The sequence below is a fragment of the Eschscholzia californica genome, unplaced genomic scaffold (assembly GCF_041429995.1).
Source record: "Eschscholzia californica isolate CP2 unplaced genomic scaffold, dmEscCali1.0.p SCAF_3, whole genome shotgun sequence".
Taxonomy (NCBI): domain Eukaryota; kingdom Viridiplantae; phylum Streptophyta; class Magnoliopsida; order Ranunculales; family Papaveraceae; genus Eschscholzia; species Eschscholzia californica.
In genome coordinates, this window is record NW_028238420.1 from 51,096,182 (window position 1) to 51,119,576 (window position 23,395).

The window sequence follows — 23,395 nt, forward strand, 5'->3', positions numbered from 1 at the left end:
ACCAAAATCCTGAGGTGTTAGAATCTCCTTATAACATTGACAAACTAACTATAGGTACATTCATCGTATTCATGAAAAAAAATAAAGACGTGAAAAAGAAACTCTCGGCACAATCAGAGTAATGAACATAACATTTATGCAAATACTAATAATTAACACATCCCCCACCCACAATAACTGAATCTAATCTAACATAAGTTAACACCTTCCTCCTTTTATTTACTACTTCACTACTCTTTCATGCCAAGCTTTATGTTTTGAACTTTAACCGATAATTGTAGCTTCTGTTGTTCGATGTCTTTCAAAACCGCTAGCAGGTTTGCTCTATATACTTCACACTTACGATTTGCACGATTCACTTCTCTGTATAATTCCTGGATTTTCTTGTCTTTCTCGTCCTACAAATAAAATATGAAGAGTTGTTATTAAGTAGTGCACGAAAACACAAACATCAGAAGTCAATATCATGTCTAAGGCATCTAGTAAGATCACATCTATTAGGACGTGGGATTTTACAATATCCTACACATACATATTCTAGAAAAGCAGAGAGAAGAAAACCGGCTGAATTTATATACAATTTAACTTACTGGATCTCCTTAACTCACCTTTCCATAAAAAACAAGTGGAAAAGCTTCATTAAATCCATTGTTAGTGAATCCGTTTTAACGAAATCAGAACTCAGAAGCTGAATAAACATGTTTTCTATCATAGGGCACGGAGATGATGAATTTTATGTAACCATAAAAACAAGTCATTCTCGCAGTGTATTGTTTTCATAAAAGTTCATATTACCACAAAATCTACGAAATTAGTATGAAGGTGTTAACAACCTGAATAAAGATATTTTATGTACTTTTAAAGTTTAAACTGAAGTTACCAAAGCGAAGAAGAAATTTACCTCAGACTGAGGTTCTCCTGAACTCCATTTAGGATCGTCGGTGCTAAAACTTCCATCAGTAACTCCATCTGACCGGCTACTTCCATTGACTAAAGGAAGTCTTCCACCATTCTTTTTTGCTAGAGCCACCTGTTTTGAAGCCTCTTGAAGACATTCCATTGCCACAGTGTATATATCCACACTCTTTGCTCCTTCATCTACATACTTTAAAGCCTCGTGACGCAAATTGTTGTATCTGACTGTAGCAGATTCACGAGAACTAATCAATAAGTCACTTGCACGATCTTCTAGTATAACACCACTCTTGGCGTTCCTAGTCCACCTTTTCAAGACATAATGAGGCGGAAGAGTAAGAACATTCGTCACACGGAAGACTGTCAATATATGCCTACAGAGGAGGCCTGAGAACTCGAACATCTGACAACTACAAGTTGCTCTCATCCCAAGAACATTTGATCTAACAATGTACGATTTATGATCTTCCCCAAATTTGGCGACTCGATAAGTAGTAATGGCTCCTTCATCTTCCATTTTTGTTGCCATGAAAGTAAGTGTCTCAACCAACTCTTCCTGAAATTTGATAAATAACTTTCTCGTGTAAAGATCAGCCGCTTGTTTCTCCATGGGTGATGGGGTCTTGAGGACCGGAGTTGTGTTTATGGTTTCATAATCTGCTTTCACTTCTTTCTCGTACCGATTCTCGAGAGCCTTCTCGTATTGTTTAACAAATTGCTGCAGGGTGGTTGACGCATTCACATACCCATCAAAAAATGAGTTTATGCTATCACTTCTTTGGGTTATAGACATTTCAGCAAAGAATGTATCTCGCAAGTAAACCGGTACCCATTGTCGCCTATCAATATATATCGACTGAAGCCATTCATGTTCCCTGAGACCATAACTATCAACTAGAGCCAACCACCAAGATTCGAACTCCTCAATTGACTCTGTCAAGTTCACACATTTATGAAGTTCCGCTTCTAGATTTGGGCGTTCTAGAAATGCACGAGACAACTTCTCTTGGGATTCTTTGAAAATATGCCACTTGCAAAAACGATGTCGAGACTCTGGTAATACTTGTGTGATAGCCGATCGTATAACACGATCATGGTCGGTAGTGATGGAAACAGGAGGATGACCTGACATTGCCGCAAGCCATGTCTTAAACAACCAAATAAAAGATTCTTCAGATTCATTTATAAGAAGAGCACACCCAAACAACACAGGTTGTCCATGATGATTTACCCCAGTGAAAGGAGCAAAAGGTAACCTATACCGATTTGTTCTAAATGTCGTGTCAAAAGTAACTGTATCACCAAAGTAAGTATAATTCATTCTGGCTTTAGGATCAGCCCAGAAAACATTGCTCATATACTGCTCATCATCACCCTGAACTGCATAGAAAAACGAAGGGTTCTCGGAATTCATATGCTTCAAGTAATCTAAAAGAAGTTGGGTATCTCCTCCGAGAGTCCTCTGTCGACTACTTCTCATGTAATTTCTACAATCTCTCTCTGTGAATCCAACATTAGTTATACCACCATATTCTTTGATCAGAGCAGACATTATCCCACTCGGACCAATTCCCGCTCCTTGTAATGTATCAATCAGAGCTTTAGCATTACCGGAAACATGTCTATGAGAACGAAGACAATGAACTTTATCAGGTGGAACCAATTCATGATTATGATCTTTTTCGAATGCTGATACAACCCATTTTCCAGAATTCTGTATCTTAACAGCCATTATAGCTTTACAACCTACTCTAGTCACAGCACGAGGTCGTTTAACCTTACCATCACTACCCGGTTTTTCTCTTTCTACTCGAAAACCCTCTTTGGCACAGACGAAAGATCTTTGAATTATGGCCCCATCTTTTCTAGATCGACGGGACATACTAACACGAGTACTAAAACCAACACGACGAGCATAAGAATTATAAAAAGATTTAGCTGCTTCTTCTGATTCAAACTCCATACCTTCATATGGTTCAAGATTTGTTGTATCTCCTCCTTCAATTAAATATAATTCCCTACCACTTGAACTATCAACCATTTCATCATCATCTACAGGATGAACAATATCTACAGCATCATCTCCTAACCCTAAATCGAATTCAATAACTTCGTTTCCCATGTTTAATGGTTCAAATTCCATGATGAATTATGATAGATATTAACTCAAAACTGAAATTCCAAATGAAAAATTATCAAGACTGAAGCTTTACACAAAACTTAAACCAAATTATCAGAATAACTGACCGTAAAAGTGATTAAAAGACGAAAAGAAACCACGTGAACGAGCTCCACCGGAGATAATAGAAAAGGATGATGACTTTCAAGAAGGATGTGGAATTTCTTGTGTAGAGAGAGAAAGAGAGAGAGAGAGAGAGAGAGAGAGAGAGAGAGAGAGAGAGAGAGAGAGAGAGAGAGAGGGGGTTTCAGGGTTTGAGGGTTTGTGTTAGTGATTGCGTAGAAAGAAGAAAGGGTAATCAAATCATGGGTTGAAGCAAAGGCATGAAAAAATTCTAAGCCATACTCTAAAGGTTTGACATGGAAATTGTGGGACTTGGTTTACAGAGAGAAATCGAGGAGGAGAAGAAGAAGAAGAGAGAGGGGTTGTACTTCTAGGGCAATGATCCAGTATTCGACAAAAGCAGGGATTGAATGTAGAACTGCCGTTGGATTATCGGATTGAGTTACACCCAACTAGATCTCTAGGAAAACTAAGGGATATTTATCTTTGATCCTCTATGTTTTGTAAATTGCTTTTTGATTCCCTATGTTTTGTAAATTCTATTTTGACCCTTTTGTAGCCCGTGAGACCGTGGCCCATATTCTTTGAATATTTCGAATATCTCATTGCCGATCAGATATAAAATCCTCCGGCTTACTTCCCAGTTCCCACCCCTATCTTTGTCGATCTACTTCTGATTTTCTCAAATTCTGATTAGGGTGGTTTCTGGTTGAAGATCATCATCCCTTTTACACAACATGATATTGTACAATTACTGGTCACTTTTAAGGGGTTATAGGTGAAGTTTCTCTACATTAAAACACATAGGCGGTCGTTATTAGGAATACTAGTTTGATGGTAGAGAATAACTACATTTTCAAGTGAGAAAGTTAGAAGCAAAGACTTGGTCAATCAAATTTGACCTAGGGAAACTCACAACTTTCTGCGCGTCGATAAAGAGTCGGAAGATGGCTCCGACCAACTACCCTTCATAAAGAAATGTTGTTTTCTCCCACCATTCACCCTCATCTCTGTGCTCTTTCTACCGTAAGAGAGATATTATGCTGGCGTCCCCATTGGGACATTCTCGTGCACAAATCTAATGTGGACAACATATAGTAGCAAGACATACATATTTTCGTTCCTCGTAAGTTAGGTATGCGTTAATATCAGATTTTTGTGTATGCGAGTGTCGCAAGAGTATCTCTATTTTGTTTACTTTCTAAGTTCTCTTTCAAATTCCATTTGTTGATGTCATACCTTCCATACGACTTGATGTATAATAGTTGTTTTGCAAGAAACCTCACGTCTATTGTTCAACCACTTGTCATCTTTTTTGGAATAAGATTTCCTCTTCATTTTCACTTTTTTATAACTTCTACATTTCTTTAAAGATGATTCCGAATTCTTTATTTTCTTTCCCGAAAGTGTTTCAAAAGAATTTCTATATGTACAAGTGAACTTTCATAGTTCTTGTGATTTCCATCTCGAGTAAACTTCCATGGTTCATGTTTTAGTTCTATACTAAAGAAATAACACTTGCCAGCATGAACAATCACTTCTTGCTATATGCACAAGGACTCAAAGTTACTTACAATATATACCAGAAACCACAAGTAACACATAGACAGACAGACAGGATTCACAGACTGTACAACCCAAATATAGGGTTCTCACATATAAAAGAATCATATGTTGATTCTATATTATGCCATTTACAGTGGTGGAGGTAGTTTTTTTAATTCCTAGAAGGGCAAGCACCGGAAAACCAGATTCCAGCACCAACCATTAGTTTACTACAGAATGAGTTCAAAGTGCACAAATAAGGAGGTTTAGTGTTTAACGGACACAAGTAAGGAACATCAGCAGCAACAGCAACAGCAGCAGCAGCAGCAGCAGCAGCAGAAGAAGAGCAACCCACCCACTCTTCCTCTGTTTATCAATTTCAACACCTTGTTGAGACTCGGACATCTGACTTTGTGGTATCTCTGGTTATAAGACATTACTAGTATGACCTGCAACATAATAACTCGACACCATTACTCAAGATTATCCATAAGCCGAAGAAATCTAAATATAACATCAAGTCACAAACGAGAAACTATAAGTTAGTCTGTAGAAGACGGCGTACTATTGGTGGTGCTGGTGAAAATTGAATTGAAACTTACCCCTACAACGAAAAGATGATAACTTGCAAGGCTAGATTAGAAGCCTGCCACTCGAAGGTAGCAGTACTACTACTCTTAGTCCTGCTACAATTTAATATGGATACCTGCAAAGACCAACATACGTTATATGACCTAAGACTCGGATGGGGCATAGAAAAAATTTTAAGAATTGAAGAAAGCAATAGTACTACATCCGATGTTATTCTTATACCTCAAGATGTGATTTATTATCTTGACCTATCCCTCAACCTGCCGTTCTTCTGATGAACCGCTACCTTGAGTGAATCGTGAGGATTGGGCAGGGATTATAAAATGGGGTTGTGCTGGAGCTGGTGCCACCATACCTGTTTAACCAAATTTCAGAAGGAAAAAAAATGACGCACAAAACAATTAAAAACAAACATCAGCAGAAAAACTAATGTCTTTATTTCTCAATCCTGTGTCCACATTTGAAGTGGAAATTTTCAAGATTCAACTTTCAACAAAAGGAAGTAAAGGAGTCTTATAAAGAAAACCTTGCCTGGCGAGTATGGTCCTTGAATGGAGGGAAGAGGAGCTGTTGCGACCCCGCCAGCATTGGCTCCGCTAAGTTGCATGATGTGATGACCTGGCACAGCATAACCCTGATATGTTGTATAGCCATGACTACCGCTGAGAGGCTGACCTAATTGGCCATATGGATAGGCAGCAGCTGTGTTAACTGTTCCAGGCACCCCATATAACTGAAGGTATTGCTGAGCCGTATAAGGACTGTAAACCCCCTGCTAAACAAAGATAACAATTAGCTCAAGTGACTAGAGAGAGCATCAATTCGTCAAAGTGCCAACAAATCACACTTTTTCTCCACTCCCCAGACTCCACAATTAAAGAGTGATCGCATTGTCAACAACCCTTGGCTGGAGAGGCTACCAAATTGGTTTCCACCCTCTAGGTCTCGCGTTCGAGAAACAAATTCGTACCCCTTAAATTATGCTGACCTTCCAAAAAAATATATATTGTAGTGAATTCGAGCACTCTACCTGTGGGTAGACATATTCAGGTCCATATGGTGCATACCTGCACGAAAAGATATCATTTTTCTTTTGACAGTATTTAACTAAAAAATATTCTTATTCATCAAAGGTTGCTACTATTCAGGCAAATGCACAGAAACATTTTGTCATCCAAAGTAGCATTAAATTGAACGCGTAATGGACAAGAATGTCTATCCCTTCGGATCCTCTCTTGGTTGTTTCGTTGAATGGGAAAATTTTAAAAGCGATATTGGCACTAGACTGTAATCTGTACAGTTATTCCTCAGCTCAAAATACTTTTCTAGTAAAGAGTTTGTAAACAATAATCCAAAACATAAAACAAAATGAAGTCCTCATAATCACAGAGGCATTGCTCATGCGCTGTTTATGACAAATCTCACGGTTATCGGGATGGCAATAGAGAAATCATTACAATATGTCCTTAACACTACGACCGAGGGGTGGGGAGGAAAGAGAGATGATGACGGATTTATCTTTTAGATCAAAACCATCAATAGTAAAAGGTAACAAGGGAAAATTTCGGTCCTTCACTTAAATACTTGTAAAAAATTTGAACTCAGGTTTACTGATAACATTCAGACATATGAAGCAACTTAGATATATTCTTAGTTCACAGCGAATTTTAAGATGTAAACAAGACTTTAAACTAACCCGTACGGAGGATATGCAAATCCTTGCTGGTAAGGGCTCGCAATATAAGGCCCTCGGGAGCCTTGTGTACTTCCGAAATAAGGGGTTACTGATCTCAGACGCCCTATGAGAAAGAAAAAGAAAAGCTAAGCAAATCATCATATAGCATATAGGATCGCAATAGGATTGAAATTTCCTAGAAACAAATACATGTGTACGTGGATTCTCTTAATTATACACAAACTGTATACAGTAATCTATATAATAAAACAGAAGGGAAAACGCTGACTGGGTCAAACACCCTTTTTTAATAAAGGATATTGTCTAGAAGTCCTTCTTAAAATTTAAAATGTAGTCCTTCGTAGAGATAAAGTTACCTATTCAAAAAATAATAACCGTATCCTTCTTAGAAATAAAATAACTAATTTAAGAAAAAAAGAAACAAAATAAATTTCAAGTGTTAACAAAAGAAATTAAAATCTCTCTCAATAAAATAATAATTAATTTAAGGAAAAGGAAACAAAAAAATAATACAAAAAAAATGAGGGTATCCAGAATATAACAATAAAATTTCGTCTCATTTGATTGATACAACTGTCCGTGGCCTAGGGCAAGGGATATACCCTAGTTTCTGATAAAGATGTAATAAGTTCAACCAAAGATTTAATATCATAACCTTAGCTAATGTTTTAATAAGTAATAAACCTTTAACTAGAAAACTATAATGTCAAAACCAGAAACGACATAAAAATTACAGACAAACTCCAATATAACACAGACATATAATTGACCTTTATAACAATCTTAACAATTAGTAAAATGCCGACTTTTTTAACACATTCGTCGAACTCTGATTTGAGTCACCCAGAAATTCTATAATTCTGTTCTAAACAAAACAATTGAAACAGAAATTTAAATACATTATATGTGATTGAAAAGAAAATACCATAAGGTGGGGTCGGCCTAGGGCGTCCAAGCGAAGCCAAATTGCAATTAGCTCGCCTACCGTCAATGATAGGACTCGGATCAATACATGCTCTCTTTGCAGATTCAGGATCATGAAAAGTCACCTAAACATTCCAAGTAAATCAACCCAAAGAAAAACCATGTCACCTCTATCCACTAAATAACATGAAATACCACATTTTCTACTTTTTTTAATCATTATTCTACACAATTGCATAAACTATCTACCCAGAGTAGTACGATTCAGACCCAATTCTCCAAGACATTAATTTTCTTTTCTCAGATTACAAAATAAAAAAAATTATAGTAATACTAAAAATAAAATTACAAATTTGAATTAGTATAAGCAGAGAAAAGTTAACATTCTCCCCTATTAATGGCCGAAAAAAGAAACTATCAACTTGTAAGCCAAAACAAGGAATACTCACAAAACCATAGCCTTTTGATCTTCCTGTGCTCTTATCACTGATGACAACCGCTTCGAGAATTTCTCCGAATTGTTCAAAGTAACGTCTTAACGTTTCACTTTGAGTCTCCCAAGCCAAACCCCCAACGAAGATCTTAGTGTAAGTAGTATCACCAAAAGGGGAATTAAAGAATTGAAACCCTGAATTGGAACTTGATCCTGATGACCCAGGACCTGGAATTGATTGATAAGCCATGAAATTAGAGCAGTAAGAAGGATGGATAATTTAGAAGAAATATGAAGAGGACTCGATCAAACACAAAAAGAGAGAGAGAGAGAGAGAGAGAGAGAGGGGTCTCAAGTTACGAAGTGATCGACCGAGTAAACGCTATATATATATCATATAAGTGAGGGAGGGAGATAGAGAGAGGGGGGGTGTGAAGTAAAACCCTAGGTTTTTTATAAGTTTATTGGAAGAGTAAGAAGGGTAGATGATAAAGAGAAACCCTAGGCTAGAATTAAGGAAGTGGGTGGGAAGAAATAGGGATGATGGAATAAAAGGTGGGGGGAGGGAGGATCAAATAAAAAGAGAAGATGATCTTGGTGGTGGTGGTGGTGGTGGTGATGGTGGGGTGGGGATGATCAATAAAGGATCAATTTCTTTTTTGCTTGAATAATTATAATATATATCCAACAAAATCATCATTTCTTCTTTCTTTCTTTTTTTTCTTTCTCAAAACAAAACCAACCCACACCCTTCGAGGCTTGTTGGATGAACTGATTCTCTCTCTCTTTCTCTCTCTCTTCACAAGGCCTCCTTTTACTCTCTCTCTCTCTCTTGAGGTCAAATATCTCATTTTGTTGTTTAAAATGAAAAAGGAAAATTCTGTGTCAACCCGTCCATAACGCCGAAATTTCATTCACTATTTACAGAGTTGATATGGGGTATTTACAGAGCTAGAAGAGCACCTTAAGGGTGACTTGGATCTAGAGTACAAAATTTTGGGTGGAAACAAAAAAGAATTGGAAACATCTTCTTTTTCTCTCTCTCTTTCTATCTATTCTTCCCTCTTCCTTTCTCTCTCTCTCTCTCTCTCTCTCTCTCTCTCTCTCTCTCTCTCTCTCTCTCTCTCTCTCTCTCTCTCTCTCTCTCTCTCTCTCTCTCTCTCTCTCTCTCTCTCTCTCTCTCTCTCTCTCTCTCTCTCTCTCTCTCTCTCTCTCTCTCTCTTTGTTCGTTATTTATAAGTTCCGACAAAGGGGATCCCTTTGACCGGAAACTCGTCTAGTTTACAGGCGAAGGGTTCCGCCGAAGGAGAGAGAGAAAGAGGAATGAGAGAGAGAAAAAGATGAAGGGGGGAGAGAAGAAAGGAGGGGTGGAGAGAGAGAAAGATGAAGGAGAGAGAGAATTGTTGCCAGCATCTCCGGCCAAGAGTCGGTCGTCGACTCTCTGCCATCAACAAGGGAGGGTGTCCAGCTAAAAAAAAATTTTGTTTTTCACCCTTTAAAATTTTGCACCCCGGATAGTTTTCTTCTTTCCCCAAATCACCCACCTTATTCAAAAAAAAGTACTTTGAGTACTTACATAGATATTTCAAAATCAATCCTACATTATTTACCAATTACCATTAAAGGACTAATTATCTACCAGATGTAACAGAAAAAAGAAAAAACTTAAGTTCATTTCTTTCTCTGACACAATTTCTAATCATCACGCGACCACTCACTCTTCATCTTCTTTTCTTTGTTTTTTTATCTCCTCCTGTTCACCTACATTCATTCTAGACGAGGTATGGGTTCCATATCCACAATAAAAACATGTTTGTTGAGATTTATCGTAGCTTAGGGCTTTAAGAAGAATTTCAGATGTCTACCACTATCTACCCAAGATCAGATGCACAAACACAATATCAATTAGGCTTTACTTTTGCTTTCCTCAAACAAACTCCAAATATGTTCATTTTGTTAGGAAAAATAACCTAAATAGTTTGTACACGAATATGAAGATGAAAGATGTGAAAGTAGAGACGTCAAGATTATTGAACATGACAAAAATCCGTCCACACAGAAGGTAAAAAATCACGGAACCCTGGTATTTAACAGGGTAAAACCCCACAATACTCAATACTTTACCCAGTCGTACAAAATTAATCTAATTCCTATTTTGACTTTCAAATATGAATTTGATATTTAAAAATCAAGTAAAGAAATAAGACTATTGAGCTCTGTAAATACCTCAATTGGACCTTTAAGTACTATTGGCTATTATTTTTTTTTTTTTTTTTTTTTTTTTTTTTTTTTTTTTATTTGAACGGAAATACCATAAACCAAAGATATTACAAAGTTGTCCACATGAAAATAAGAAATAAAAAACAGGACTACTATGTAACACATTTATCACTATGGGACAAATAGTCAATCGAGGACTCTACAAAGGACTAAACCATGAAGCCGCTAAATTGTGGGCGAGCTGGTTTCTCTCACGTGGACAGAAACGAATTGCCACTTGTCGGTTTGAGATTTCTCCACGTAGGTTGTTTACTGCCGTCCATAATCTCCACGGGATTGAGGAATCTACGGTTGTGAGCAGCTCCACCGAAACCCTAGAGTCGGTTTCCAATATAAAAGCTTCCTCCCCTAGCCGACCAGCCAGACCTAAACCTAATTCTATTCCAAGAAGTTCACTTTCCAGAGCAGTCGCCGGAGAAATGAGTTTAGATTCTTGTCCGATTATCTCGCCCGAGCTGTTCCTTGCTACCGCCGCACAAGATCCCACCATGATTGATCTAAAAGATCCATCACAATTTATTTTTATTGTACCCTCAGGAGGTGGTACCCATTGTTGTTCCTGCAAGAGATTATTAGTTTCAATAAGAGTTGAGTTAGGGAGCACAAACCTTAAGGACTCATTCGTTCTTCGCCAACATCCAACTATATCTATGGGGGAGTGATTGAAAATCAAATCGTTCCTCATCTTCCACCAATTCCAGAGAACATAAGTTGCTTCCAACCATGTATTGTTACCATTTTTGCTCTGTAAAAGCATAGATCTCAAAGATCCCACTAAATCCGTGCTTAACGGTTGTAGATCTGTATTATTAGTATACCTAATAAGATCTTTGAAACTTTTGCAGTGGGAGAACAAGTGATCCCTGGTTTCAATCTCTCTTCTATCACACATGGTGCACAGGTTAGTTATATTGGGTACCTTACTACTAATATTGGTTCGATTAGGTAAGCCATCATGAATTAATTTCCAGATAAATATTTGTATATTCGGCTCCATTTGTTTCTGCTTCCAGAAAATTTTCCATGGAAAATTATAAGCTTGATCAGAAATAATAGGGGTAGTTTTGATCTGTTGGTAATATGACTTAGTGGAGAACTTCCCACTCTCTACTGAAGTCCAAATAAGCCTATCAATTTGTGGTTGTTGAGGAAGCATAATACTTGAAATGGCCTGGATTGTTGATTCCTGAAAATATGTGTTAAGTAATTCCATATCCCACTGTTTCACCATTGATTCACTCTTTATTAAATCTGCCACCCAATAGATATTGTTTGGAAGTTCTTGTTTAAACTGTAATTGATGACCATGTAAACCCGGGATCCATGAATCTTGCTTAATTTTAATACTTGAGCCGTCCCCAATGAGCCAAAGACAATTCCTATGCATTGTCGCTTTAGTATGTGTAACAGCTTTCCAAAAATTTGATGTCGAGGTTGGATTTGTAGAAGACCAAAAATCATCCCCCGTAACGTATTTTGCCTTTACTAACTTGACCCATATACTATTTGAATTTGTGAGTAACTTCCAAGTCATTTTGGCAATTAGGGCTTCATTAACCTCTTTTAATGACCTAATTCCAAGTCCTCCATTTTTCTTTGGACTACAGAGAATTTCCCACTTTATGAAATGTAGCTTTCTCTCATCGGGATCATGCCCCCACCAAAAATTTCTTTCTACTTTTTCTAACTTTTGGATAACAGTCTGAGGTAGAATTTGGAAACTGAAAGGATATGTACAGAAAGAGGATAGAATAGATTTGATTAATACCGTCCTTCCTGCTTGAGTGATATATTTCATTTTCCAAGTTGATAGAGATTTTGTGAATTTTTGCTCTAACCATTGATGACTTTTAATCCTGTTGCTTGGCTTGAGTATGAAGGACCCGAGATACTTTGATTGATTATTCATAAGAGGAGCTTGAAGTTGATTGGTATAAGCATTCCTAATGGTGGTTGGAACTCCCTTGCTGAAGTGGATTGATGATTTGTTGAAGTTAACACTTTGCCCTGAAAACTTAGAGTAAACATCCATTATTTGTAAAGTAGATTCTAAATTTTCTTTTGTTGCCTTACCAAAAATAATCAGGTCGTCCGCAAACAATAAGTGAGATATACTAGGGGCGGCCTGATTAACCTTGTAACCTGTAAATTTCCCTTTTTGTTCATAATGAGAAATTAAGAGGAAGAGAGACTGGGAGGCTAGGATGAAAAGATACGGAGACAATGGGCAACCTTGTCTAAGGCCTCTAGAGGCCGTGAAGTCTCCCACCAAATTTCCATTAAGAAGGATATTGAAGTGAGTAGTAGTGATGCATGAAATAATCAGGGATAACAGGGTACCATTAATGCCCATAGCACGGAGAACAGCTTCCAAAAAACTCCAACTAACACGGTCATAGGCCTTAGCCATGTCCATTTTAAGGGAAAAATGACCATTTTTGTTAGTAGACTTGTTCATGGAATGAAGTAGTTCCTGTGTAATGACAATATTCTCCATGATCTGTCTGCCTGGTACGAAGGCATTTTGGGTCCACATCACACATTCATCTAAATATGGACCCAGACGATTGGCAATGATTTTGGTGATGAATTTGTAGACCGAGTTACAAAGAGAAATCGGTCTATAGTCTGCGGCCATACTCGGGTTCCTGATTTTGGGAATTAAAGCAATAGTCGTGTAATTCAGAGAAGGAGAGATACAACCTGATTGGAATGCCGATTGAATGTAGGTGATGAGATCGTCCCCAATAGTATCCCAATTATGTTGGAAAAAGGAATGAGGCAAACCATCAGGGCCCGGACTTTTGATTGCAGGCATGTCCATCACGACTTGTTTAATCTCCTCTGATGACGGAATTCTAGAGATGTAGCCCAACTGTTCGACTGTCAGTATCTTGTATGAATTTAAGATCTCGGTAGGTGGTGAATTGACCATTTCCGCCTGAAACAAATTCTGAAAATAGCCAATAAATTCGTCCGCTATCTCATCCTGACTGATCTTTCTGTCGCCATTGGCTAATGTGACATGTTGTATTTTATTTTTGTGTCGTCTTGCCGACATTGCCATATGGAAAGCTCTAGTGTTACGGTCACCATTCTGAGTCCATTTGGATCTGGCTCTTTGTTCTGCCTTCGATCTCTGTATCTCCTCTAGATGTATAATCTGTTCTTGAAGTTCACTCTCTATGGTCAGAGAGTCATCAGTAGGGGTTAGGGATTGAATATCTTTAAGCCGTTTCCTGAGGATTAGAAGTCTGTTCTTAATAATACCAAAAGCCGTCTTGCTCCAACATCGAATACTTTGTTTAACTTGACTAATTTTCTCTGTGAATGATCCGGTAGTTTGGCTCCATGCTGACTGAAAAGTATCATTGTATTCTCGATGTTTAGTCCAATAGTTCTCGAACTTATCTATAGTATTGAGAATCTGTCCTTGAACTTTTAATTTTAGGAGAATTGGAGCATGGTCACTGTTGTATCGGGGTAGATGAAAGACCCCCGCATCCGGAAATTGCAATAGCCAATTCGAATTGCACATAACTCTATCCAGTCTTTCTCTAGTAAGGTGATGAATGGATTGATTATTAGTCCAGGTATACCCGGGGCCATTGAACCCTAAATCAATCAAATGAGCATTGTGAACAAATTGCTGAAACTGAGACAAAAAAGGAATATTAGTGGTTCCCCCCCATTTTTCATTTCTGGAGGATAAGGCGTTAAGATCGCCAATACAAATAAAAGGGTGAGGAATACTACGGATTCTGTTCAGTATATTGTTCCAGAAGGGAAGCCTATCTTGGACCCTAGGAGGTCCATAAATGCAGAGGATGTCCCAGTGGTCTAAATCTGACGGTCTTTTGACCCTAAGATGAATAATATTCGCATTAGAAAAGACCACATTTACATCAATAGAAGTTGTCCAGTGGACCAGTAGTCCCCCACTACGACCAATCGCGGGAACATGGTGGAAATTAAGCAGATCATATTTATTAAAGAAAGAGAAAAATTCATAATTAATAATACGAGTTTCAGATAAAAAGACCAAATCAGGTTTGGTCGAAACAAGGAACTGATTGAGAGTTTCCTTTGTCGGGGCGTTCCTGATTCCCCGACAATTCCAGGCTAGAATACTCATACATTTGTCGGCATTAGGGATGCCGAGACCCTTTCATCACTGTTATCGATAATAATTTGCTTGGCAGATCGCTTATACTGTCTCCTAGGTCTGTCCTCCTTTCCATCTGTCCTGATCTGATCATCCTCGTGTGATGGAATCATGGTGGATGTGGATGTTGCCATTCCCATTGGGCTGAACGTGGTTGGCGTTCCCATTGAAATATCAACCGAGACTCCTTGTACAGGAGTGATTCTACTTCGTTTAACCTGTGAAGGACCAGAAAGAGATTCACCCAAGTTAGAAGTAATGGAATGTTTGCCAGGAGTTTTACTTACAAACTCTGTTTGATTTATTTCACCAACGTCATCCAGATCCAACGATAATGCTTTGTCACTGCCATAAGAACCAATTTCTTTCCCTTGATTCCGCTGATTAAGAGGGACTTTATAATATTCCTTATATTTAGGGGTCATTGCCTTGAGAATTCGAGTTTTCTGATCCTCAGTCAATTGATGTTTTAGAAAATCACCCAACGCCAACATAGTTGGGCAGAATTTAATAGTGTGCCCTAAAAAACCACAATTGACGCAGAACCTGGGTAATTTCTCAACTCTTATTTCAATGGAAATAAGTTTAGTATTGGAAAGTTTGAGATTTACCCTAGGAGTCATTCGGGCAGTCAGAGAATGTTCAATACGAGCCCTACCGAATGAACTCCATTTCATAGCATCCTCCACAGTAGTTGGAACGAAATTGCCTATGGTGGATGCTAATCTGTTTACTACTGTACTATTCAAATGTCCGAGGGGAATCCCATGGAATTGAGTCCAAAACCATGCCGATTCGAATATATGATCAGCCGGGGAGACATCTCGTTGACACGACTGGAAAACCACTAATTCATCTTGAATCACCCATGGCGAACTCTCTAAAGCTAGTTCCAATTCTGTTGAAGTCAGGAACTTAAGGAGAAACACATTGTCTTTAACTTCAGTCACCGTAAATTTGTTCGGACCGTGTAAGACTTTAGAGAAACGTAGCATAGCCTGACCAATTTCTATCTTTTTCGAACTTTGAATCCATGCTACACCACTCTTAATGACGTCCCCTCCCCAAAGTGGTAGATCCTCCCCGTCCACCGTAGGAGGTGCTGGTTCTTCGGTTGTAAGAGAAGCAAATTGACGGAGAAATTCTTCATCTGCTGAATCCATAATGAAATTAAACAAAGCAATTACTAAAAAATGAGATAAACTCAAGACAAAAGGAATCCCTAAAGGATGGAGAAAGGAGATAACCGTCCCTGAGGGACTTTATCTGTGAAAAACAACACCAAATTTGAAAAGTAACCAACTGTAACCGTTGGAAACTGCCTAATCTAGGGTTGATAACTGAATTCCGCCAGAAAGTAGAGGAGGCGCCGCCTAAAGACTAAAGGCTCCGCTGCAGAGCAAAAAAAAAAAAATTACCCTTTCCATGAGTGGGTACAATACGTTATACTATTGGCTATTATTGAACTCCTCAAATCAGACGTGGACACTAAAATGACCAAAACATCCATAGAGTTTGTGAGCCTTGACTAGGCTATGGCAGGAACTTGGGTAGTAGTGGCTCCAATTATATTGGAACTTGGGTGGTGTGTAAAGACTTTATAGGCGGAGATTAATGCGTCTGCTCTGTATATACATATGATTCTATTGGGTATGTGTGGGAGATGGATTTGCCATGGATAGCTTTTATTGAATATATGGTTTGGATGATAAACATCTATACAATGCATTCAGTACTAGACGAGAGTATAGGACTCTTGTGGAAGTATTTTCTCTTTTTTGAAATGTTGCATTTGATAATTCTACAATCTTTTACAGCTTACAAACATTCTCTCATTTGAGTTGGGTAGTGCCATAACACGTGGCTGTCGTCAAGTAAGCGCCTTAAATCTTTCATATTATCACAACATTACTTCATAGCCTGCAACACTTCACGAATTTGAGCGTCAGAGTGTCTTTTTGCAGGTCCTCATCTCTGATCACATTCATGAAATAAAGAAGTTGGATAATTTCGTGGTATGGAGGCTGGAGCACAAGTCAACGATCTATCAAGTATGATATGTTCTGATACCATATTATATTTTTGGAATGTGAATATGCTAATACTCATACTTTATACTAACTCAAAATCATTAATTGCCAATGAAATTGAAAGATCATTGCAATCTTATATACTTCTCATACTATTCATAGTCGATCTAGGATCGGCTATTCTCAACATAATGACAAATTACGTCATGGCATATGCACTCTGACATTAAGGATATAAAATCCACCAAAACCCGAACCTTTTGGAAGAAAACAAAGCTTTGTCCGCAACCATTAGGTTAAAGAAACATAACTTACCATTTCTCAAGCAAACTTACAAAAGAGTTCAATTGTGAGGTAATCAATTTCAACAAAGTAAATTATGGATAGGGATTATGAAGAAGATGCCAACACAAGTAAACTTGTTCAGTTTCTCTAAGAAAGAGACACCCCTCAACTATCCAATTTTATGGTTTCCTTACCATTTAAAAGAGGCCTAACTTTCCACTAACCCCATTCTAATTTTTGAAGTAAAATACAAAAGTGTCACCTTCATAACTTTAATGGCACAACTATTTAGTCATATTTTTTGGTTTAAATGTGGATAGGGTTGGGTCCATGATGTAGGACCCAGTTCGAGCAACCTATTCATTCATATCTGCTATACTTTTTTGTATAAAACAACGAAATTTGCGATCGCCCTATGTAGAAATCAATAGAAATCAAGTCCACGACCACGTGGTTAAAAGTCACGCGCTCTACGAGTTGGGTTCAGACGATTTTAACATCATTTGTCTTTTACTTCTCGAATGGACCCTAATTAGTGAAGACGAACATTAAAACATATCGGCCTAGGTCGAAAACAGATTTATAAACATTAAAACATACTGGCTGAGGTCCAAAATAGATTTTGAGCAGAAGATTATGAACAACAATTGTCAACAACAAACAACCTCATCATATCTCTTTCTTTCTCCACATAAATCTCCTACAAAAACTCAAAAGAATTTCCCAAAATAATCAAACAAGACTTGGTCTCTCACCATTAAAATTCAGTTTTCTCCTCTCCCCTAATCTCTCTCTTTCTCTAACAAGTCAATCAAACTTCTAACCTTCTTCTCCATTGTGTATTCCCATGTCAACCACCCACCATTCTAATCATAATTGAGATAGAAACAGAGGAAAAAAAACTTAGATGACAATGGTTTTCTAATAGATTAAAAAAACAAAGGAAAAACAATGTTAGGAAATATGTCAAATGAAAACACGGGCGGTGGCGGTGGTGGTGGTGATGGTGGTGGTTCAAGTGGCGGAAGCACCACGAGAAACAATGGAGGACAAACTGTAAAATTTGCTAGAAGAACATCAAGTGGACGTTATGTAAGTCTTTCGTCGAAAGAAGATTTCGATTTATCGGGTGAGATAGCAGGAGGAGACTACATGAATTATACAGTACATATACCTCCAACACCAGATAATCAACCCATGGATTCATCTGTAGCAGTGAAAGCTGAAGAACAATACGTATCGAATTCGTTATTTACAGGAGGGTTTAATAGTGTAACAAGAGCACATTTAATGGACAAAGTTATTGAGTCTGAGGTTAAACATCCACAAATGGCTGGTGCTAGAGGTTCTTCATGTAGAATGCCTGCTTGTGATGGTAAAGTCATGAAGGATGAGAGAGGAGTTGATGTGGTTCCTTGTGAATGCAGGTACATTACCCTAGCTAGGAATATATTTTTTTTTTTATCATAACCCTACCTTATATATTCATATTGAAACATATTTTATCGTAATTGTACAAGTGTTCCGTTTACACGACAAAAGTACATGTCAAAACGGTCAGACCTTATAGCAAGGTGTTATCGTAGCTCAATGATAGAAGACGTGATGGAAGGAGATACACGTCCCACCGTTGAGTTTTTTTGTATACGATAAATTCTTCATTTTTGAACCCTATTTTATATCATAGGATTTTCAAATTTTCTAAACACTTTTTCGTGTTTGACCTGATTTTCTTTGGCGATTATACATTTCGTAAAAATGACCTACTGGATAGAGCACCTGTACATTTCGACATTCTGATATTAATAAATTATGTTAATGTATTTTTAATATAGGTTCAAAATTTGTCGAGACTGTTACATGGATGCCCTAAAAGACACAGGTTTATGCCCAGGATGTAAAGAACCCTACAAGATCGGTGACTACGACGACGACACGCCCGATTTCTCATCCGGCGCGCTTCCGTTGCCGGCTCCGGAAACTAGTAACCGGAAAGCTGTGGGCAAGCCAGATACTAGCAAGGCATTGCTAAAGAGGAACCAAACAGGAGAATTCGACCATAATAGATGGTTATTTGAGACCAAAGGGACTTATGGTTATGGTAATGCTTTTTGGCCTAAAGATGATATTTACATGGATGATTTAGATGATGGACTCAAAGGAGGAATGGTGGAAACCATGGATAAGCCTTGGAGGGCCCTTAGTAGAAAAATTCCTATTCCGGCCGCTATCATTAGCCCTTACAGGTATTACTTCTTCTTTTTAAATTTTCTAAAGGATATTATCAGTTGACAGAGACAGATATGTTACTACCCAACTAAAGTACTAAACTGAACTTCACTGTCAGTATATTTGTAAAACATATTAAACTGTCTCTACCCCCGTTTGTACGTAATTTAGTATTGAACTCACTCGGACGTTGTTGCTACTATCGTAGATTATTGATTGCAGTTCGAGGTATCGGACTAGTATTTTTCTTGACATGGCGTGTAAATCATCCAAATCCTGATGCAAGATGGTTATGGGCAATGTCAATAGTATGTGAAATATGGTTTGGATTTTCATGGATTCTTGATCAAATACCCAAACTTTGTCCTGTAAATAGATCAACTGATCTGTCAGTTTTAAGAGATAAATTTGATATGCCGTCACCTTCAAACCCGACAGGAAGATCAGATCTTCCTGGTGTTGATGTTTTCGTTTCAACAGCTGATCCTGATAAAGAACCACCATTAGTCACAGCAAATACAATTCTTTCGATTCTCGCTGTCGATTATCCTGTCGAAAAACTTGCTTGTTATGTCTCAGATGATGGTGGTGCATTACTAACATTTGAAGCTATGGCCGAAGCAGCGAGTTTCGCTAACTTATGGGTACCCTTTTGTCGAAAACATAATATAGAACCGAGGAATCCTGACAGTTATTTTAACATAAGAACTGATCCGACAAAGAATAAGAGTAAAGGAGATTTTGTTAAGGATAGGAGAAGGATAAAGAGAGAATATGATGAGTTTAAAGTAAGGATAAATGGGTTATCGGATTCAATAAGGAGAAGATCAGAAGCTTTTAATGCAAGAGAAGAGATGAAAAAGTTGAAACAGATGAGAGAAACTGGTGGTGATCCAACAGAACCATTGAAGATTCTGAAAGCTACTTGGATGGCTGATGGTACACATTGGCCTGGGACTTGGGCCAATCCTGCTCCTGATCATGCCAAAGGAAACCATCCTGGGATCCTTCAGGTACTGAAATGTTCGTTTTTTTGTTTGACTCGTGGATATAACTCGTCCGAATGGTCTGACTCGGGTTGGTTGCGAAATGTTTGTTTTTTGTCTAGTGTATCTGACTCGTCTAAATGGCTGACTTTGAGCCCATTTGAGTCGGGCATAAAGTATGTCTCTATATAGAGTTCTTTTATCTTAAATATCCTGAAATGACTGTTGTTCACCCGTTACGAGATACGAACGAGTCAGATTCAGACAACAGAAAACGCCACGTAAATTTGTTACGGTCGTTCAAACATAATAGCCAGAAGGTTAATGAATTATTCAGTGAAGACCTCTTAACTTTGCTATTAATTTATTAATGTGCAGGTAATGCTTAAGCCTCCTAGTATTGATCCTTTATTGGGGTGTGAAGAAGACAGTGTTATAGACTTTACCGATGTCGATATCAGATTACCGATGTTTGTTTATGTTTCGAGAGAGAAACGACCCGGTTATGACCACAATAAGAAAGCAGGTGCCATGAATTGTCTGGTTAGAGCTTCAGCTATATTATCAAATGGTCCTTTCATCCTTAACCTTGATTGTGATCACTACATTTATAATTGCAAAGCCATTAGAGAGGGAATGTGTTTCATGGTTGACAGAGGAGGTGAAAGCATTTGTTATATTCAATTCCCTCAGAGGTTCGAAGGAATTGATCCTTCTGATCGGTATGCCAATAACAACACTGTATTCTTTGATGGCAACATGCGTGCGCTAGATGGTATACAGGTAACTCTTTTATTATTCATTTGGACTACGCCAGGCTAGCCAAACGAAATGGACCTTCGATGAGCCCGCAGGCCAGTCTGGACAGGTCAATTGTCGACCTATTTTACAGACTAGACAGTCCCGACTTGCGTATAGTTTGGGCTAGTCCAACCTGACTAGACTTGTGTATGTGTATAGCTTGGGCTACCCTATGATAGACCCATTTCTCTAAATTGTTGCCTTAAGCTATCCTTGGGTTTCAATGTTAGGTTGAATAATCGAAAATATATTTGTGCTTGCGCTGTTAGGGCCCAGTTTACGTGGGAACCGGGTGTATGTTTAGGCGTTTCGCATTATATGGATTTGATCCACCTGACCCGAAAAAGAAGACACAATGGCTTCAAGATTCAGACACAAAAGCTCTGAACCCAAATGATCTAGATCCTGAGCTAGATGTGGATCTACTACCAAAGAGGTTTGGAAACTCAACTTTGTTGGCGCAGTCGATTCCTATAGCCGAGTACCATGGTCGTCCACTTGCCGATCACCCGATGGTTAAGTACGGCCGACCTCCAGGTATACTCAGGGTTCCTCGTGAGCCACTCGATGCTACCACAGTCGCCGAAGCCGTCTCTGCTATCTCTTGTTGGTATGTCTCAAACCTATTTCCTTCACCATTTTTGTTAAATCAATCTTAGTGTTACATCAGTAACAGTGTGACAATTGTACCAAACCCGAGTCAATTCGTCCATTAGAGTAGCCTATATAAACCAGCCTGGGATATGTATATAAACCTCTGGTTCTGCCCTGAATGCAGGTACGAAGATCAAACTGAATGGGGAGACAGAGTGGGTTGGATCTACGGATCAGTCACAGAAGATGTCGTAACAGGATACCGAATGCATAACCGAGGTTGGCATTCAGTCTATTGTATAACAAAACGAGACGCCTTCCGAGGAACTGCGCCAATTAACCTTACTGACCGTCTTCATCAAGTTCTTCGATGGGCCACCGGGTCTGTTGAGATCTTTTTCTCGCCTAACAACGCATTCCTTGCAACACGAAAACTCAAATTCCTTCAGCGTCTTGCTTACCTTAATGTCGGAATCTACCCATTCACTTCTTTCTTCCTTATCCTTTATTGTTTCCTACCTGCACTTTCACTTTTCTCAGGCCAATTCATTGTTCAAAGCTTAAGTGTCACATTTCTTATCTACCTTCTTCTTATTACCATATGTCTAATATCACTAGCTCTCTTGGAAGTAAAATGGGCTGAAATTGGACTAGAAGAATGGTGGAGGAATGAACAATTTTGGCTCATTTCAGGAACTAGTGCTCATTTAGCTGCAGTTTTACAAGGCCTTTTGAAGGTTATGGCTGGTATCGAGATTTCTTTCACGTTGACATCGAAATCTGCTGCAGAAGATGATAACGATGTTTATGCAGAACTTTACTTAGTGAAATGGACTTCACTTATGATTCCGCCAATAGTAATCGCATTAGTCAATATAATCGCGATTATATTTGCATTTTGTAGGACTGTTTTTAGTACAGTTCCTGAATGGAGTAAGTTTATGGGTGGAGCTTTCTTTAGTTCATGGGTTTTAGCTCATCTCTATCCTTTTGCAAAAGGGTTAATGGGTAGAAGAAGGAAGACACCGACAATTGTATATGTTTGGTCGGGTCTAATCTCAATTACTATATCGTTACTTTATATCGCTATTAATCCACCTGGTGAAGCTCCTGCAGTTGTTATTGGTGGTTTTACTGCTTCTACTGGAGGTGGGGGCGGCGGTGGCGGACGCAGCAGCGGTGGTAGCGGTTTTAGCTTTCCATAAGAGAAAAGATCAGGGAGTGGAAATGTGTTTATCAATGTGGGATTTTTCAACTTCTCTTCTATGGACTACTATTTCTTATGTTGAAGTTGTTTTGTAATTTGAACGGATGACCTAATTTTACTTGTTTCTTTGTTCCATATCTTAGTCTGCTATGAAATATACCCAAGTGAATCAACTAATAAATTTAAATGTGATGCTTTATTGAAGTTGTAAGTAGGATATTATAATTCGAAAAAATGTTCCTCCAATTTTGGTTCCAACTCAAAAATCTTCTACCGAAGTTCCCCCAACACATTTCGAACCTATCTCTCCATTCTAGAGTTTCATGCTTTTTCTTGCTTGGTTTTGTCAGTATTAGTAGGGACCGATTGTGTCCCTAAGATTGTATAATTGTCGCTTCGGAGGAGGAAAAACCTCAAACTCAACCACTCCTTGTATTCGAGATTTCCTAATTCTCCAAAGGAGTGTTATTCC

General features: G+C 38.3%; 3 protein-coding genes across 3 annotated transcripts; 1 reads left to right on the forward strand and 2 right to left on the reverse strand.

Annotated features, from left to right (window-relative positions):
* Positions 1–15: 15 nt before the first annotated feature.
* On the reverse strand, positions 16–3,618 carry LOC147551534 (protein FAR1-RELATED SEQUENCE 5-like). Its single transcript, XM_086670974.1, has 2 exons — positions 902–3,618; positions 16–398 (listed from the first exon to the last, which is right to left on the reverse strand). The coding sequence occupies exons 1-2, from the start codon at positions 3,056–3,058 to the stop codon at positions 231–233; spliced, it is 2,325 nt and encodes a 774-aa protein (XP_086527100.1). The 5' UTR covers positions 3,059–3,618; the 3' UTR covers positions 16–230.
* A 1,066-nt stretch (positions 3,619–4,684) lies between these two features.
* On the reverse strand, positions 4,685–9,262 carry LOC147551535 (uncharacterized). The gene is made up of 8 exons (XM_086670976.1): positions 8,363–9,262; positions 7,915–8,038; positions 6,990–7,092; positions 6,324–6,360; positions 5,825–6,065; positions 5,516–5,648; positions 5,305–5,408; positions 4,685–5,151 (listed from the first exon to the last, which is right to left on the reverse strand). Exons 1-6 carry the CDS (start codon positions 8,594–8,596, stop codon positions 5,542–5,544), a joined length of 846 nt encoding a protein of 281 aa, XP_086527102.1. The 5' UTR covers positions 8,597–9,262; the 3' UTR covers positions 4,685–5,151; positions 5,305–5,408; positions 5,516–5,541.
* Positions 9,263–16,347: 7,085 nt separating this feature from the next.
* CSLD4 (cellulose synthase like D4) lies at positions 16,348–23,169 on the forward strand. Its single transcript, XM_086670978.1, has 6 exons — positions 16,348–18,533; positions 18,942–19,352; positions 19,544–20,348; positions 20,700–21,104; positions 21,392–21,732; positions 21,901–23,169. The coding sequence occupies exons 1-6, from the start codon at positions 18,058–18,060 to the stop codon at positions 22,919–22,921; spliced, it is 3,459 nt and encodes a 1,152-aa protein (XP_086527104.1). The 5' UTR covers positions 16,348–18,057; the 3' UTR covers positions 22,922–23,169.
* The last annotated feature ends 226 nt before the right edge of the window (positions 23,170–23,395 follow it).